Source organism: Melopsittacus undulatus, chromosome Z (assembly GCF_012275295.1).
Source record: "Melopsittacus undulatus isolate bMelUnd1 chromosome Z, bMelUnd1.mat.Z, whole genome shotgun sequence".
NCBI lineage: Eukaryota > Metazoa > Chordata > Aves > Psittaciformes > Psittaculidae > Melopsittacus > Melopsittacus undulatus.
This window is the reverse complement of record NC_047557.1, coordinates 101,496,311-101,511,797: the sequence shown is the minus strand read 5'-3', so window position 1 is coordinate 101,511,797 and position 15,487 is coordinate 101,496,311. Positions and strand designations below refer to the sequence as shown.

At 49.4% G+C, this 15,487-nt stretch overlaps 1 protein-coding gene across 1 annotated transcript in view; it reads left to right on the top strand.

The window, feature by feature from the left end:
* Positions 1–15,235, top strand: part of ANKRD11 (ankyrin repeat domain containing 11) — a 42,559-nt gene extending 27,324 nt beyond the window's left edge. The window contains exons 7-11 of the mRNA XM_031042818.2: positions 3,341–10,062; positions 11,286–11,384; positions 11,480–11,623; positions 12,709–12,801; positions 13,988–15,235. Coding sequence (XP_030898678.2) covers positions 3,341–10,062; positions 11,286–11,384; positions 11,480–11,623; positions 12,709–12,801; positions 13,988–14,173 — 7,244 coding nt within the window. The 3' untranslated portion in view covers positions 14,174–15,235. The remainder of the gene's footprint in view (positions 1–3,340; positions 10,063–11,285; positions 11,385–11,479; positions 11,624–12,708; positions 12,802–13,987) is intronic.
* Positions 15,236–15,487: the final 252 nt, after the last annotated feature.

Below are 15,487 nucleotides of genomic sequence, written 5' to 3'. Positions count from 1 at the left end.
CTTCTTGAACATGGGGGTGATATTTCCCTTTTTCCAGTTACCAGGAGCTTCACCTGACTGCCAGGATTTTTCAAATATGATGGACAGTGGCTGAGCAACTTCATTGGCCAGCTCCTTCAGGACCCGTGGATGGATTTCATCAGGGCCCATGGACTTGTGTACATTCAGGTTCTTAAGATGGTCTCGAACCAGATCCTCTCCTACAGTGGGCCTGAGGTCTTCATTCTCACAGTCCCTGCATCTGCCTTTCAAGACTTGGGTGATGCAGTCAGAGTCTTTACCAGTGAAGATCGAGGCAAAGAAGTCATTCAGAACCTCAGCCTTCTCCAAATCCAGGGTAGCCAGTTCTCCTAATAGATTCCAGAGAGGGTCCACATTGTCCCTAGTCTTTCTTTATTTGCAATGTACCTATAGGATCCCTTCCTGTTACCTTTCACATCCCTAGCCAAGTTTAATTCTAAGTGACCGTTAGCTTTCCTAACCTGGTCCCTGGCTTTCCAGACAACATCCCTGTATTCATCCCAGGCCACCTGTCCTTGCTTCCACCTTTTATAAGCCTCTTTTTTCCTGTGAATTTTCCTCAGCAGCTCCTTATCCATCCAAGGAGGTCTCCTGTCCCTCCTGCTGCACTTCCTTCTAGTTGGGATGCAACACTCCTGAGCTTGTAGCAGGTGATCCTTGAATATCATCCAACAGTCTTGGGCCCCCCTGCCCTCTAGGGCTACATCCCATGGAACCTTGCTAAGCAGGTTCCTGAAGAGGCCAAAGTCTGCTCTCTTGAAGCCCAGGGCAGTGAGCTTGCTGCACGCTCTTCTCACTGGCCTGAGGATCTCAAACTCGACCATCTCCTGACCACTGCATCCGAGGCTGCCCTGGAGCACCACATTTCCAACCAGCCCTTCCCTGTTGGTGAGCACGAGGTCAAGCAGGGCACCTCTCCTTGTTGGCTCCTCTATTGCTTGCAGAAGGAATCTTGTGTTCCACACAATCGAGAAACCTCCTGGATTGCTTGCACTGGGCTGTACCATCCCTCCAACAGGTATCAGGGTGGTTGAAGTCTCCCATGAGGACAAGGGCCTGCGAGTGTGAGGCTGTTCCTATCTGTCTGTAGAGTGCTTCATCCACAGGTTCCTCCTGATCAGGAGGTCTGTAGCAGATCCCCACAGTAATGTGTTCCATTGCTGTTCTCCCTTTAACCCTGACCCACAAACTCTCTGTTAACTGCTCAGCAGTCCCCAGGCAGAGTTCCATACTCTCCAGCCTATCCCTAATGTAAAGGGCAACTCCCCCTGCCCATCTGCTGGGCTGTCTTTTCTAAAGAGCTGTAACCTTCCATTCTAACACTCCAGTCATAGGAGCCATCCCACCAGGTTTCTGTGATACCAATGATGTCATAACCCCGTAGCCGTGCACACATCTCTAATTCCTCTTGTTTATTCCCCATGCTACGGGCATTTGTATAGAGGCGTCTGAGCCGAGCTCCAAATGAAGCCGGATCATTGGCTGGAGCAGCTGGAATATCTCTGCATTGCTCCAAACATTTATTATAGATGCTGGCAACTGACTGGGAGTGTTAGGATGGAATGATGCTGCCCCCCACATCTAGTTTAAAGCTTCCTTGACCAGCCTGGGAAGCCTCCTACCAAAACAGCTCTTCCCCTTCATTTTCAGACCAGCTCCACCAGCCTCCAGTAGACCTGGCCTCCCAGATTGAGTCCCATGTTCTAAATACCCAAACCCTGACTATGGTACCACTGTTCTAACCACTTATTAACCTGGCTAATCCTCCTAGCCTTTTTAAGGTCCTCCCCTTTATTATGGAGAATTGATGAAAAGACTATCTGAGCTCCAGAGCCCCTAACCACCTCTCCCAGTTCTCTGGAGTCCTTCCTTATGTTCTCTGGGCTACTGCTGTCTATATCACTAGCACTCACATGGATCACTAGAAGTGGGTCATAGTCCGTGGGACTTACTGGAGCAGGCAGCCTCTCTGAAACATCCCTGATCCGTGGCCCTGGTAAGCAGTACACCCCCCTTGAGACTGGGTCAGGCTGACAGATGGGTGCCTCTGTGCCTTTCAGAGTCCCTACCATTACAACCCACCACTTTTTCCTGGCAGCACCAGTAGAGATCTTACTTACCAGTGCACCAGCTGGTTGTTCATGGTGCAAGATGTGTGCTTCCTCATTAGACCCTGCAGAACTGCAAAGTGGTTCTGGGTGGGGACAACAGCTTTAGGAGGAAGCCCCTTGCTTTTAATTGTCCTTTCCCTCCTTTTTTGCTGTTTTTTATGTTACTATTTCTTAGCTTCCTGGGTTAACAGCCTTCTTCTTTCCTGCATAAGCTGCAATGGATGCTTGAGGCCCCTGCACAGTTCAGGCCTGGAGCAAGCAATCCTGCTTCCTCTCAGCTTCCCTGACATCTTTTAGCCCATTGACAGCATCCCGCAGCTCAGCCCCTGCTGCAGCAGGACCTGCATCAGTGAGCACCAAGTGCAGCCCTGCCCATTGGGCACCTTTCCATCACCAGACCAGTGCAGGCACTCTCTACACTCCAAGCTCTGCACTGCAGCCTCCCCTCTCATCGGCTCTGTCTGGGTGCCTACGCTGGGCATTGCTGGGGCAGCTCCTGATCATTCCCATTCCCTGTGGTGGTTTTTCACCCAGTCAGGGCTGGTGCCATCCCTCCCTTTGTGTCCCTGCTTGCATCAGCTGAGGACTTGAGGCTCTTGCTGCTCTAAGTTGAGGCTCCTGGACCCTGAGCTTCCTTCCGCTCAAGTGTTGAAGGCATCCTCTCTCAAGCTGCTCACCTCAGCAGTTGACCACAGTCCAGCCTGTGTGTAGAGAGGAGGAGGTTTGTGTGCTCGTTGTGTGTCCCCATCCCTCCCCATTTGGAGGGCACAGTGCTCCATACCAGTGCTCCTGGGCTGTCCCTCAGCAGAGCTCCCTGCTACAGCCTGCCCCATGAGTGCCACCGTTACGTCTGTTCGAGGTGGGGAACACTGCAGGTTGTAATCCATGCTAATTAAAGTTTCCTGTCTCATGGGAAGTCTTGACCTATGGTTTGTGCAGTCATAACCCTGTTAACAGGTTCTTCTCTTGATACACCCAGGACGCTGTTTTGAGGAACACCCTGTGCAGGTTTGAGACTGGATAGCTGTTCCTTTCTAAAACATCTCCCAATCCAACATTTTGAGCTATCAGCTGCAAACTTAGCAAAGGCTGAGTAAGGCAGAAGGGCGGCAGGGGTGTTCACAGGGGTCACATCTGCAGCAGACTGATGATGTTACCTCCCCAAAGCCCCTCACAGCCCCTAACACATTGATCTTCTCTGTCTGCAGAGACCTCAGAAGAGGAGGATGCCCCTTCCTTCGCTCCCTCCAGCTCTGTTGATGGCAATAACACAGACTCAGAGTTTGAGAAGGGTTTGAAGCACAAGCCCAAGGCCCAGGAGCCCCCCAAAACCATTACCCCGGTGAAAGATGAGTATGAATTTGATGAGGATGATGAGCAGGACCGGGTTCCACCTGTTGATGACAAACATCTGCTGAAAAAGGATTACAGAAAAGAGACTAAAGCAAACAGTTTCATTTCCATACCCAAAATGGAAGTGAAAACTTATACTAAAAATAACACAATTACACCAAAGAAAGCTGCCCACCGCATCCTGTCGGACAGCTCGGATGAGGAGGAGAGCAGTGTTGCTGTGGGGACAGGGGAAAAGCTGCGACTTTCGAGCCACTCGATACTGCCCAGCAGCAAGATTCGAGAGCCCGCCAGCACAAAGCCACAGAAGGAGAAAAGCAAAGTAAAAAAGAAGCGGAAGAAGGAGACAAAAAACAAAGAGGTTCGGTTTGGCAAAAAAAATGACAAGTTTTGTTCCTCTGAATCAGAGAGTGAAAACGTGGAGAGTGAGGAGGATGATAGAGACTCTCTTCAGAGCTCTAGCTGTGTAAAGGACTCCAGGCTAGTGCTAAAGGAATCCTCCTTGTTTAACTCTCTGTCTGCCTCATCGACCTCTTCTCATGGGAGTTTAGCATCCCAGAAACATAATGCTAATCTTACGGAACAGCACTCCAAGCACTGGAGGACGGACAATTGGAAAACCATATCTTCTCCAGCTTGGTCAGATGTCAGTTCCTTATCGGACTCCACCAGGACGAGACTGACGAGCGAGTCAGACTACTCGTCCGAGGACTCGAGCTTAGAGTCACTAAAGCCAGTCAGGAAGAAAACAGAGCACAGAAAGAAAAACACCACACACAACACTGTTTCTGAGAAAAAGAATTCATTCCATAGCAATGTGGATGGAGCAATTCCAAAGCTGGACAAAGAGGGGAAAGTTGTTAAAAAGCATAAAACAAAACACAAACATAAAAACAAGGAGAAGGGGCAGTGTCCCATCAGCCAAGACATTAAAATAATCAAAACATTTTCTTTTGAGTTTGAGGACTCTAAACAAAAGCCTGAGAAAGGCTTGATAGTAGAGACAGAAAATCCAGTCGAAAACAAACTAAAGGTGTTAAAGCATGAACGAGAGCACAGTAAGAAGGAGGAAAAGCTCCCCAAAGGTAAAGCCGAAGAGAAGGAATGGTTGTTTAAAGATGAGACTGGAAAATCCTTGAAAGAGGAGAAATCATTAAGAAAAGTCAAAGATGGTAGTAAAGACATGAGCAAATCCTTCAGAGAAGGATTAAGTAAATCAGAAAAAGAGAAACCTGTAAAGGAGAAGTCTCCCAAGGAGGAGAAGCCAAGACTACACAAGGAGGAGAGAAAGAAGAAATCAAAGGACAAGCAGTCAAAATCTGAAAAGAAGAATGAGCTGAAGGAAGAGAAGGTTTCCAAACTAGAGAAAGAAAAAGCTTTCAAGGAAGAGAAAGAAAAATGCAAAAAAGACAAACTTTACAGGGATGAGTCTGGGTTTGATGAGTTTAATAACAAAACCCAGTTTCCCGAAAGCGAGGACACAAAGTTCAGCCTTTCAGATGATCAGCAAGAGAGGTGGTTTTCAGACTTGTCTTCTGACTCATCCTTCGACTTCAAAGGTGAAGATAGCTGGGATTCTCCAGTAACAGATTTCAGGGAGATTAAAAATGACACCGTGGCAAAACTAATCATAGAACCTGTAAAAGAGGAAACTAAAGACAAGAAAAAGGAAAACAAAACAAAAGAGAAGAAGGAATACAATGAGAAACGTAATGAAAAGGACACTTTCTTAAAGAAGAAAGAAAGGGAGTACATGGACAAAAGCTCCGAGAAGAAAAAGGACCAAACAGACAGACACAAAGTTCCTCCTAGTTATTTGCCTGAAAAGGATAAGAAGAGGAAGGATTCTGCAGAGAGTGTCAAGGAGAGGAAAGAAAAAGATGCAAGTGAAGCCACCAAAGACAGAAAAGATTCCTCTGATGGCTCTAAAGATAGAAAAGACACCAAAACGAAGCAGGAGGAGCCCTATCGAGATGAATTTAAAGAATATGGCTGCGAAACGTTCTTCAAGGATAAGCCTGACCCTGAATTCAGTGGTAAAACTCTGGAGAGCTGGGAGAGACACCATTCTGGGAAGGAAAAGGAGAAGAAAGATGCTCCTGATAAAGAAAAAAAAGAAAAGGCAAAGCCAGAAAAATACAAGGAAAAATCCAAAGAAGGCGACAAGGAGAAAAGTGAAAAAGTTGCTCCTGAGAAAGTCCTGAAAGACAAAGAACTCGACAAGAGTTTCAAAGAGAAAAAAGAAACTAAAGAGAAGTACAAAGACCCACACAGCAAAGAGAAAGAAAGGAAGAGTTCTTTTGACCAGGTTAAAGACAAGAAAGATAAAAACTTCTCTGCAGATCGAGAGGACTTCTCTGAGAAAAAGGATGAGAAGAAAGGCAAGGAGAAAAGCTGGTACAGCATTGCAGACATCTTCACAGATGAAAGCGAAGATGAGAGGGATGAGTACAGCTTGAGTGGGTTCAAAGTTGGCGACTCTTCTGGGAGCGACATGCATCGTCTGGATAGTCTGCAGGAGAAGGAGGATGGTGCAGCTGCAGAGAAGGAGCTGTACCCTGAGAAGCACCGCAAGTACTCCTCCGACAGGCAGCACTCAGGAGAGAAGCAGAAGGATAAGGACTCCAAGGAGAAGAAAAAGGACAAAGGTACATCAGAAGGGGGAAAAGAGAAGAAGGAAAAGAGTTCCTCTGAAAAACACAAAGAGAAGAAAGATAAAGACTCTACCGAAAAGTACAAGGACAGGAAAGACAGAACGTCCATAGATTCCACTCAGGAGAAGAAAACCAAGCAAAAGCTTCCAGAAAAGGTTGAAAAGAAACATGCCAATGATGAAAAGGTGAAAAGCAAGCATAAGGAGAAGCCAGATAAAGAGCACTCCAAAGAGAAGAAGTCTTCGAAAGGAGGGGAGTCAGAGAAGAGCCTGCTGGAGAAATTGGAGGAGGAGGCTCTGAACGACTATAGAGATGATTCCAATGACAAAATCAGTGAGATCTCTTCTGACAGCTTCACAGATAGAGGACAAGATCCAGGACTGACCAGTCTCTTTGAGTCTTCTAACCTCTCTCTTACCGATGCCACTGAAGAAAAGTTTAAGGACTCTCTCCCTTTAACCTGCTTGCAGGACAAACTCAAGGAGAAGGAGAGACACAGACATTCCTCATCTTCGTCAAAGAAAAGTCATGAGAAAGAAAAAGCAAAGAAGGAGAAGACAGAGAAAAAGGAAAAAACAGAAGAATTCAAAGACTCCAGCAGCAGAAAGGATTCCACTCATTATGAAAAAGATTTCTCTGTGGATGGGGAAGCTTTTAGCACTTCCTACAATGTGAAGACAGAGGCTGATGAGGAACCAGAGAAAAGCATTGATTACTTATTTTCTGAAAAGAAAGATAAAAATGATTCTGAAAGAGAGCTGTCAAAGAAGGCGGAAAAAGACAAGAGTTACAGCTCCAGCACCATCAGCACAGCTAAAGAGAAGAAGAAGCGAGATAAACACAAGGAAAAATGGAAGGAGGAAAAGGAAAAACACAGAGACAAACATGCAGATGGTTTCTTCAAACATCACAAAGATGATCCGAAGTCAACGCTTAAGGACAGTCCTCAGGTTACTGCCTTTAAAGATAAATCAAAGGAGGACAATCTCAAATTTGGTGAAACCAAACTGAAGGAAAAGCTCAAGGAGAACCAAGAGAAAGATAAATCAGAGTCAGTAAAAATAAGCAATGGGAATGAAAAAATAACCCTTTCCAAAGACACCGCCAAGAAAGAAGCCAGGCCAAGGGAGAAACTTCTGGGAGATGGTGATCTGATGATGACCAGCTTTGAAAGGATGCTGAGCCAGAAAGACCTGGAAATTGAGGAGCGCCACAAAAGGCACAAAGAGAGAATGAAGCAGATGGAGAAGATGAGGCACAGGTCTGGAGACCCCAAGTTAAAGGATAAACTTAAAACCTCAGAAGATGCACGGAAGAGGAGTCTGGATCTGGCAACTAAGAAGCCGTTAACGCTGGATACTCAGCTCAAGGACAAGAAGCTGAAAGAGCTGGGCCCGCTGACTCCTATGCTGTCACCAGAAAACAAGACCCAGCCTGCTGTTGGGACAGACTCTAAGGACTGGATAACAGGTCCTCAGCTGAAGGAGATCCTCCCAGCATCTCCCAGGCCTGATCAGAACCGGCCAACGGGAGTCCCAACCCCAGCATCCGTCGTATCTTGTCCAAGCTACGAGGAAGTCATGCAGACACCTAGGACTCCTTCATGCAGCAATGAAGACTACACAGACCTGATGTTTGAATGTGCAGACTCGCAGCACTCACTGCCCATATCCACCATGTCCATGAACGCCTGTTCTCCATCCTTCTTCGACAGATACACCAACGTTTCCAGTGTCCTCCCTGAGAACCCTGGTCAGACCCCATCTCGGACCATACCCTCCACGAACCTTTATCGTTCCATCTCAGTTGATATCAGAAGAGCACCTGAAGAAGAATTCAGTGTTGGGGATAAATTTTTCAGACAGCAAAGTGTTCCAGCAACGTCAAATTATGACTCTCCAGTGCCACACTTAATGGAGGAGAAAGTTCCTCTTCCTTCTGTCCCTGCTGAGAAGTTCCAGTGTTTATCTCCTGGGTATTACTCACCAGATTATGGGGTTTCATCACCCAAAGTGGAAGCTCTGCACTGTGCACCAGGAGCTGTCAGTGGAGTTTCCCAGTCGCCTGAAAGTGTCTTTTCTGGTTTACAAGCAAAATCCTCCCCTTCCCACAGGGATGAATTGCTGGCTCCTTCAGTAGAAAGTGCTCTTCCCCCCGACCTCGGAATGCCCTTGGATACCACCGAAGAGCAGCAAGCTACGGCTTCCATTATGCCACCAGAACCTACTTACTTACCATCAATCGAAGAAAACCATTTTAGTTCAGGTATGCCAGAACAGAACAACATAGACTGGGATAACGCTCAGTCCAGGAACACTGATGCTGGCATTCCTCCCAGCCTGATGGGTAACCCGGCAGAGCACTCGGTCAACTGGTCCATGGGCTCAGAGCTTCTGATGAAATCACCCCAGAGGTTCTCCGAGTCCCCTAAAGCACCACTCTGTTCACTAGAGCCGATTCATCCTGCACCAGTAGCCTTCATTCCCACAGATACTTCCTACCCTGTTTCTCCCATATCTTACCCTCTGTCGGTGTCTGAACCAAGGCTTGATGAAGTCAAGCAGAATGCTGAGGAAGCAGTTCCAGGAGAGACAGTGAAAGCTGAAGGGCAAGCTCCATACATGTCCCCTACCAGGTTAGACACGTTCTTCAATACCTGTAAGCCTATTCCAGAAGCAGCACCTGAGATACCTCCAGAGCCCCCTCATGTGCCAGCAGAACCTCAGGCAGAAGTTGGTAGCGCACAAGAAAACAAATACTTGGATAACAATAAAGCTGCCCCTGCAAATACGGAGGGTGCAGTAACGTGGCCTGATCCCTTCACCAATACAGACGACTTGGACCTCGGCCCCTTCTCGCTACCAGAACTGCCGCTCCAGCCTAAGGATGCAGAGACAGAGGCAACCAAGGCAGAAGCAGCAGAGGAAAGCGCAGCAGCAGGTTCAGAAGCAGGCGCTGGGGTCATCAAAGCGAGCGCATCCACAGTAGCATCCGGTGAGTCCGAGGAGGCACCAGCCAGGCAGGCAACTGCTGTCCTGCCCGCAGAGACAGAGCCGAAAGCAGGGGAGCAGAAACCAGAAGTAGCTGCAAAAGAAGCCAGCTCAGAAGCGCAGAATGTAGCCCAGGAAAAGGGAGCGGAGAACTCGGAAGCACAGGTTCCAAAGCAGACCCCATCTGAGTCTGCTAAGGCAGAGAGCAAGGAGGCAGAGGCTGCACGTGAAGACAAGTCATCTTCTGGTGGGGTGGCAGAGAGCAGCTCCCAGAGCTGTCCCCAGCCCGTGTCCACCACGGAGACCAGTGTCCCACAGGAGGGTACTGTGACACGCAGTGCGAGCCAAGCCCCCTCCTCACAGGCAGAAGCTCCTCCAAGCAATGCTAAACCAGAAACTGTCGAACCGGTGCAAAAACCAGTAGCAGAAGCTCCCAAACCACCAAAAATAGAAGAGATTCCTCAGCGGATTACCAGGAACCGGGCTCAGATGCTCGCCAACCAAAACAAGCAGAACGCTGCTGCTGCTGAGAAGGAATTTCCTCCTGTTTCTGCGCCCGTCACACGTGCCAAGAGCCGAGTTACAGAGGACGATGATTCCCAGGCTCAGCACCCGCGCAAGCGCCGGTTCCAGCGCTCCAACCAGCAGCTGCAGCAGCAGATCAACACGTCCACCCAGCAGACAAGGGAGATGATACAGCAAACACTGGCAGCTATTGTGGATGCTATAAAACTGGATGACATCGAACCTTACCACAGCGACAGGTCCAACCCCTACTTTGAGTACCTCCAGATCAGGAAAAAGATTGAAGAGAAGCGGAAAATCCTTTGCTACATTACTCCCCAAGCTCCTCAATGCTATGCTGAGTATGTCACCTACACGGGCTCCTACCTGTTGGATGGCAAGCCTCTAAGCAAGCTCCATATTCCAGTGGTGAGTCACCTTTTCTCTTTAAACCACAGCACCAGTCCCCTCCCTCCTACAAGCCAGATTGTCCGCTGTGCACTGTGAGTGCCCTTGCAGTGCCAGTAGTGCCCAGCCATGGTGTTAGCCTACTTTTAGAACGTGCCCATGATGACAGATCAAAGCCTCGGTAACTAGATGGCTGCATGACAAATGCATCCTCTGAGATGCTGTATTTTTGCAGAGGAGACCTTGGGCTGTGCTTAGGAACTTGAGATTTGTTCAGACTTTAGAGCAGGTTTGTATGAATCCACGGGATTTGAGGCTGGAAGGCAAAACTGCTTTTCCAAGCAGTATAATAATTAGATCATGAACCTAGATCATGAAGTACTGGGAAAGATATGGCTCTTAACTCCTGCCTTTGTTTTCCCAAGCTCTGCTATTTGACTTGCCAATAGCACTCACTCCTTGGCAATGGGATCTAAATTTCACTGCTGTGCTGCAAGAATGGACTTGCTAATGCAGGTGCATCAACAAATAGTGTTGCAGGAAGTAAGTCCAGGATCCAGCCTGGAGGGAGGAGGTCAACATGACCAGCTAAGTCAGGCTTCATTGCCTGCTGCAGACAGCTGGAATGTCCCGATCTGTGGGTATTTCTGTACAGGTAGTCCATATTGTTTTCATGAGTTAATACTTGCTTTGTCTGCCCCAGCACCACAGTAGTTGCAGCCTGTGTTCAAATCTGCTTGTGTCTTCCTAGTCTAACCCTGAGCCCCCTGCTCCCCTGTTCTGGAGTTGGGCTGTGCTTGTGAAGCACCTTGCTCCCCAGGAGGGTGCAGAACACATCAGGACCCAGGCACCCTTCCCACCAGTGTGCAGACTGGGCTGCTCCTGGCAGTATTTCACCAGCAGTGTCAACCCCTTCATAAGACACGTTCAGGCCCGTTTACAAACTGCCTTTGCAGCACATGGGGTGGTGTAAGCTCTGATTCTGTGTCTCAGAGCTCGTGTCTCAGCACTGGACACCTCTTGCCCTGTTGTCTCCCCCCGTGCTGTGGTCTAGGCATGGTTAGGACATTGTCCTCTGCCACCTGCCTGCTAAGCACAGGCAGAGCTTCTCCTTTGGCAAGCTCAGTACATCACCCTGCAGGGTGACACCAGCTCCCTTGGCCAATGTGCTGCATGGCAGTGGGTGCTGGATGCAGGCAGGGCAGCAGTGTTGGCTCTAACCTCCTCCTGCTGTGTACCCACAGATTGCACCACCACCGTCACTTGCCGAGCCTCTGAAGGAGCTCTTCAAGCAGCAGGAAGCAGTGCGAGGAAAGCTGCGGCTTCAGCACAGCATAGAACGGGTAAGGGAAAACTCCTCCTGGGGAGGAGGTCCTGGATCTGCTCTGCTGGGGAGACTGAGGCTGCAATGCTCACTGCTTCCTTTGCTCTTCCTCAGGAGAAGCTCATCGTTTCCTGCGAGCAGGAGATCCTGAGAGTTCATTGTCGGGCAGCAAGGACTATTGCCAACCAGGCTGTGCCCTTCAGTGCCTGCACCATGCTGCTGGACTCCGAGGTCTATAACATGCCTCTAGAAAATCAGGTCAGTGTCTGTCTTGATGGTGAAGGAGCTGTGCCAGACCCTGAGGGTGATGTGCTTTTCTGGATGGAGAGAGGGAGGAGTTCCTAATGCTCTCCCTGCTCGGTGCCATTCTCCCACCATGGCACACAGATGCAGAACATGCTGCAAGAGCCCTGCAGCTCCTGTCTGACCCTGCAGGTTGCCTACTCTGACTCAGTTTCTGGTATCACACGTTCTGGGATACCCATTGTGTGTGCCAGGGAAGGAAATACATCCAGAATGTGGGGATACAGGGAGCATGTCTTCCTGATAGAAGCAGAAATGACTGTGTTTATCAGTGAGTCTCAGGGCTGTCTGCCCTTTTTCTTGATCAGTATCATCTACACCCTTAAAAGGTTTCTTTTACTGCACTCAGATATCTTCTCCTGTTGGAAGAAGTGAAGAGAACCATTAAATTGATTTGGGTCTGAATAATGGCTTTGAAAGAGCCAGGCTCTGTCTCACAGGCCACAAGAACTGGTCATTTCTTCCTTCTGTGCCAGGGAAGGGGGAGTCGTGTCCAGTTTCTGCAGCTGGTGGCCATGTGGCTGCAGTTGGTCCCACACCATCCTGCCAGCACCCTCTGAAGCCCTGCAGCTGCTGCCAGCCTGGCTGCTCAGGGAAGCACAGTGCTGCATTGCAGGAGGGATCCTGAAATTCATTAATGACCTGGAGTATTGATCCCAGAGCCTTGGTTTATCCCTCAGCATTTCCCAGCCAAGTGTCTGTGCTTTTACAGTGAAGACATTACAGTCATGGGCATGAGCTGAAGCAGACAGGAGAGATGTGAGTGCTCTGATGGGCTGGCACAGACAGATTCTCTGCAAAACAAGCAGACATGGGGAGTGCATGCATGCATGTGTGCATCACTGCCTGAGGCTGGAGCCTCGACAGAGGGCTGCCAGAGCAGCTGGGAGCAGTGTACTCCATTCTTCCTCCCTCCTTCTTGTTTCTGATGAGCGTATGCCCTAAGAGGAGTTGGAACATGGCCTGTTAGACCTGTAGCTGCATATAGTAACACCAAGAACATTCTCCTCTGTAATTCCCTTGTGCTGTCTTTTGCTTAGGGAGATGAAAACAAATCAGTCAGAGACCGTTTCAATGCGCGACAGTTCATTTCCTGGTTGCAAGACGTGGATGACAAGTACGATCGAATGAAGGTGAGAGGCTTGGGAGCACCAGTGCGTGGCTGGTACCTGGTCCTGCTCCTCTTCCTCCTGGGAGGAAGGGTTCTCCAGGAGGGGTCCTGGCTGTTGCTATAGTTTGGGACCTGCCTTTGTGGTTACCAAAACCCTGGTGGGAGCAGGAGTCCTGAGGTGCTGTGGGCAGCACTGGATGATGCAGGGTCATAGAATCCCAGACTGGTTTGGGTTGGAAGGGGCCTTAAGGCTCATCCATTTCCAGCCCCCTGCCACGAACAGGGACACCTTCCACTAGAGCAGGTGGGATGCTTCTGTGGTGGGATGCTCGACGTGGTGGAGAGGTGGGAACCTTTGTGGGCACTTGGGGAGCGCAGTACCCTCTGCTGGTCCCAAAAGGGGGATAAGAGACATGTTCTGCTAAGAGTTGTCTGTCTGGGACTCTGCTCATGCCATACAATCTGGAGCTTCTTGGTCTGTCAGGGCCTGCTCTGCACCAGTAATGTGTGCTGCAGCAAGCTCAAAGCCTGTAGTGAGCTTCAGGGTGAAAGGAGTCTGTGCAGTCATTTGCAGAGTGCCCTTCAAGGCTCTGATGGCACGGGAGGGAGCAGGGATGATTGTGCTTCCAGGTGGTGACATGGAGGGAGGTGACAGCTCCCATGAAGGGAGCAGGACCCTGCTCTTGGGTGGCAAAGGGCCACAGTTGAGGTCAGTGGGACTGTCTGCTACCAGCAGGGTCAGTGCTCTTGAGTGCTTGTGACCCTTTAAAAGCCATCCCCCAAGGCCCTTTTGGGTTCACCCCTGCTTCTGCTGGAATTAGGCTCAGCAGACATCCCAAGTCCAGGTTGCCTTCCTAAAAGGGTGCCTGTGGCATCCTCTGCTGCTCTGTCCACCATGATGGCTGCATTCCTCCTACCTTTGCCAGATAGAGCGTGCAGCAGGAGCCTTTCCTGCCCTCTCCTGCTTGCCCTTCATAGAATCATAGGATGGGTTAGGTTGAAAAGGACCTTAAAGCTCCTCAATTTCCAACCCCCCCTGCCATGGGCAGGAACACTTTCCACTCGACCAGGTTGCACATTCACTTTGTTGTTGAGACTGTTTGATGCCTAGCTAAAGACTGAATTCCTTCATTTATTCCAGCAAGGATGGGCACTATGGGCACTGAAATGATGGTTGTCTGCTTGTTCTTTCTTCCCCCCCAATCCAGACGTGCCTGCTCATGCGCCAGCAACACGAAGCTGCTGCTCTGAACGCAGTGCAAAGGATGGAGTGGCAGCTGAAGGTGCAGGAGCTGGACCCTGCGGGGCACAAATCCCTCTGTGTGAACGAGGTGCCCTCATTCTACGTGCCAATGGTCGACGTGAACGATGACTTTGTCCTCTTGCCGGCATGACAGTTCAAAACCAGGAGACATCACTGAACACTGGCACGGACGGGAGCCCTCCGAGGTCGGGCGGTCGAGCTCACATTCACCCTTACCGCTTGCTGATGAATCCCTGGTCAGAGGAGGAGGAAGCAGCTATCGGCAGACAACAAAACAATGAGAAAATAATTGCACTTTCTTCACAACGTGTCCCTCCCTTCCAGACTGAAGGCAGCTCTGCCGGGTAGTGGGCCAGGGCGCATCTCCTTTGCAGGGAGGCAGCCGGGCTGCACGGGGGGAGCGGGCACGCAGCGGCCAGGAGACTGGCACATGCGCTGAGGGGATGCCAAGGACACCGTCTGTGTGTTGCAGAAGCTGCTGAGCAGGGCCAGCGACCCAGCGTGATCCATGTACTTGTGAACACCGTGATTTTCCAGCTCTCTTTTTCCACCGGCGGATCTCCGCTTGGAGAGGCTGCAGTAGGAAACCATGGGGGGTGGGTGGGGGTGTTTTGAGTTTCTCGTTCCATCCTGGGTATGTCTAAAAAAAATAAAATCTAAAAAAAAAAAAAAGACAAAAACTTCAAAAAAAAACACAAAAAAAAGAGAAAAAAAAGCAAACAAAAACAAGTAGAAGCAAACAGACAGTGTCCGGGTTGGGCAGCCGCGGCTCTGGAGGTGAGGACAGCTCCGGCACCCACAGCAGCCGCTCTCAACAGCCTTTGGAAGAGCGCAGGAGCCGCCGGAGCGGCACGGCCGGGCAGGCAAGTGGTGATGCAGAGAAAGGACTTTGCCAACTGTGTTTTTAATGGAGTAAAATCCATGTGGTTTATATATTTTTTTTCCTTTAATCTTGGGCATTTCGTTTCTCTTTCTGAGAACATAACTTGAAAACACTACAGAGCCAATACTCATATAAAGAAAAATTGTATCCCATAAATGCTGTACAGTTTTTATATACATTAACAATGTACTTTTGCTGCCTTCTAGATAATTTATTTTGCAACACATTACTGCACAGTTGTAAATAACTTATGTACTGTAACATCACTTTCAGTTATGTGTAAAGAAATAAATAAATTAATTAAAATTATCTTTGTATGTATAGTTCACCCTGGGCAGCACTTGCAAGGGGAAAATATGGTCCAGGATGGTGTGCAGTGGTCCTTGGAAGCCCATCTGATGTGCTCAGGTATGGAGGGGTGGTTCGACCTGTGGGGCCATGCTGCAGGGGTCTTTGCATGCTCACTGTTAACACCACATCAGCATTGTCCTGCTTCCCCAGGCAAGGAGGTGGCTTCCCAGCAACCAGAGCAAGCTGGAGGCCTGGAGCCTGCAGCAGGGC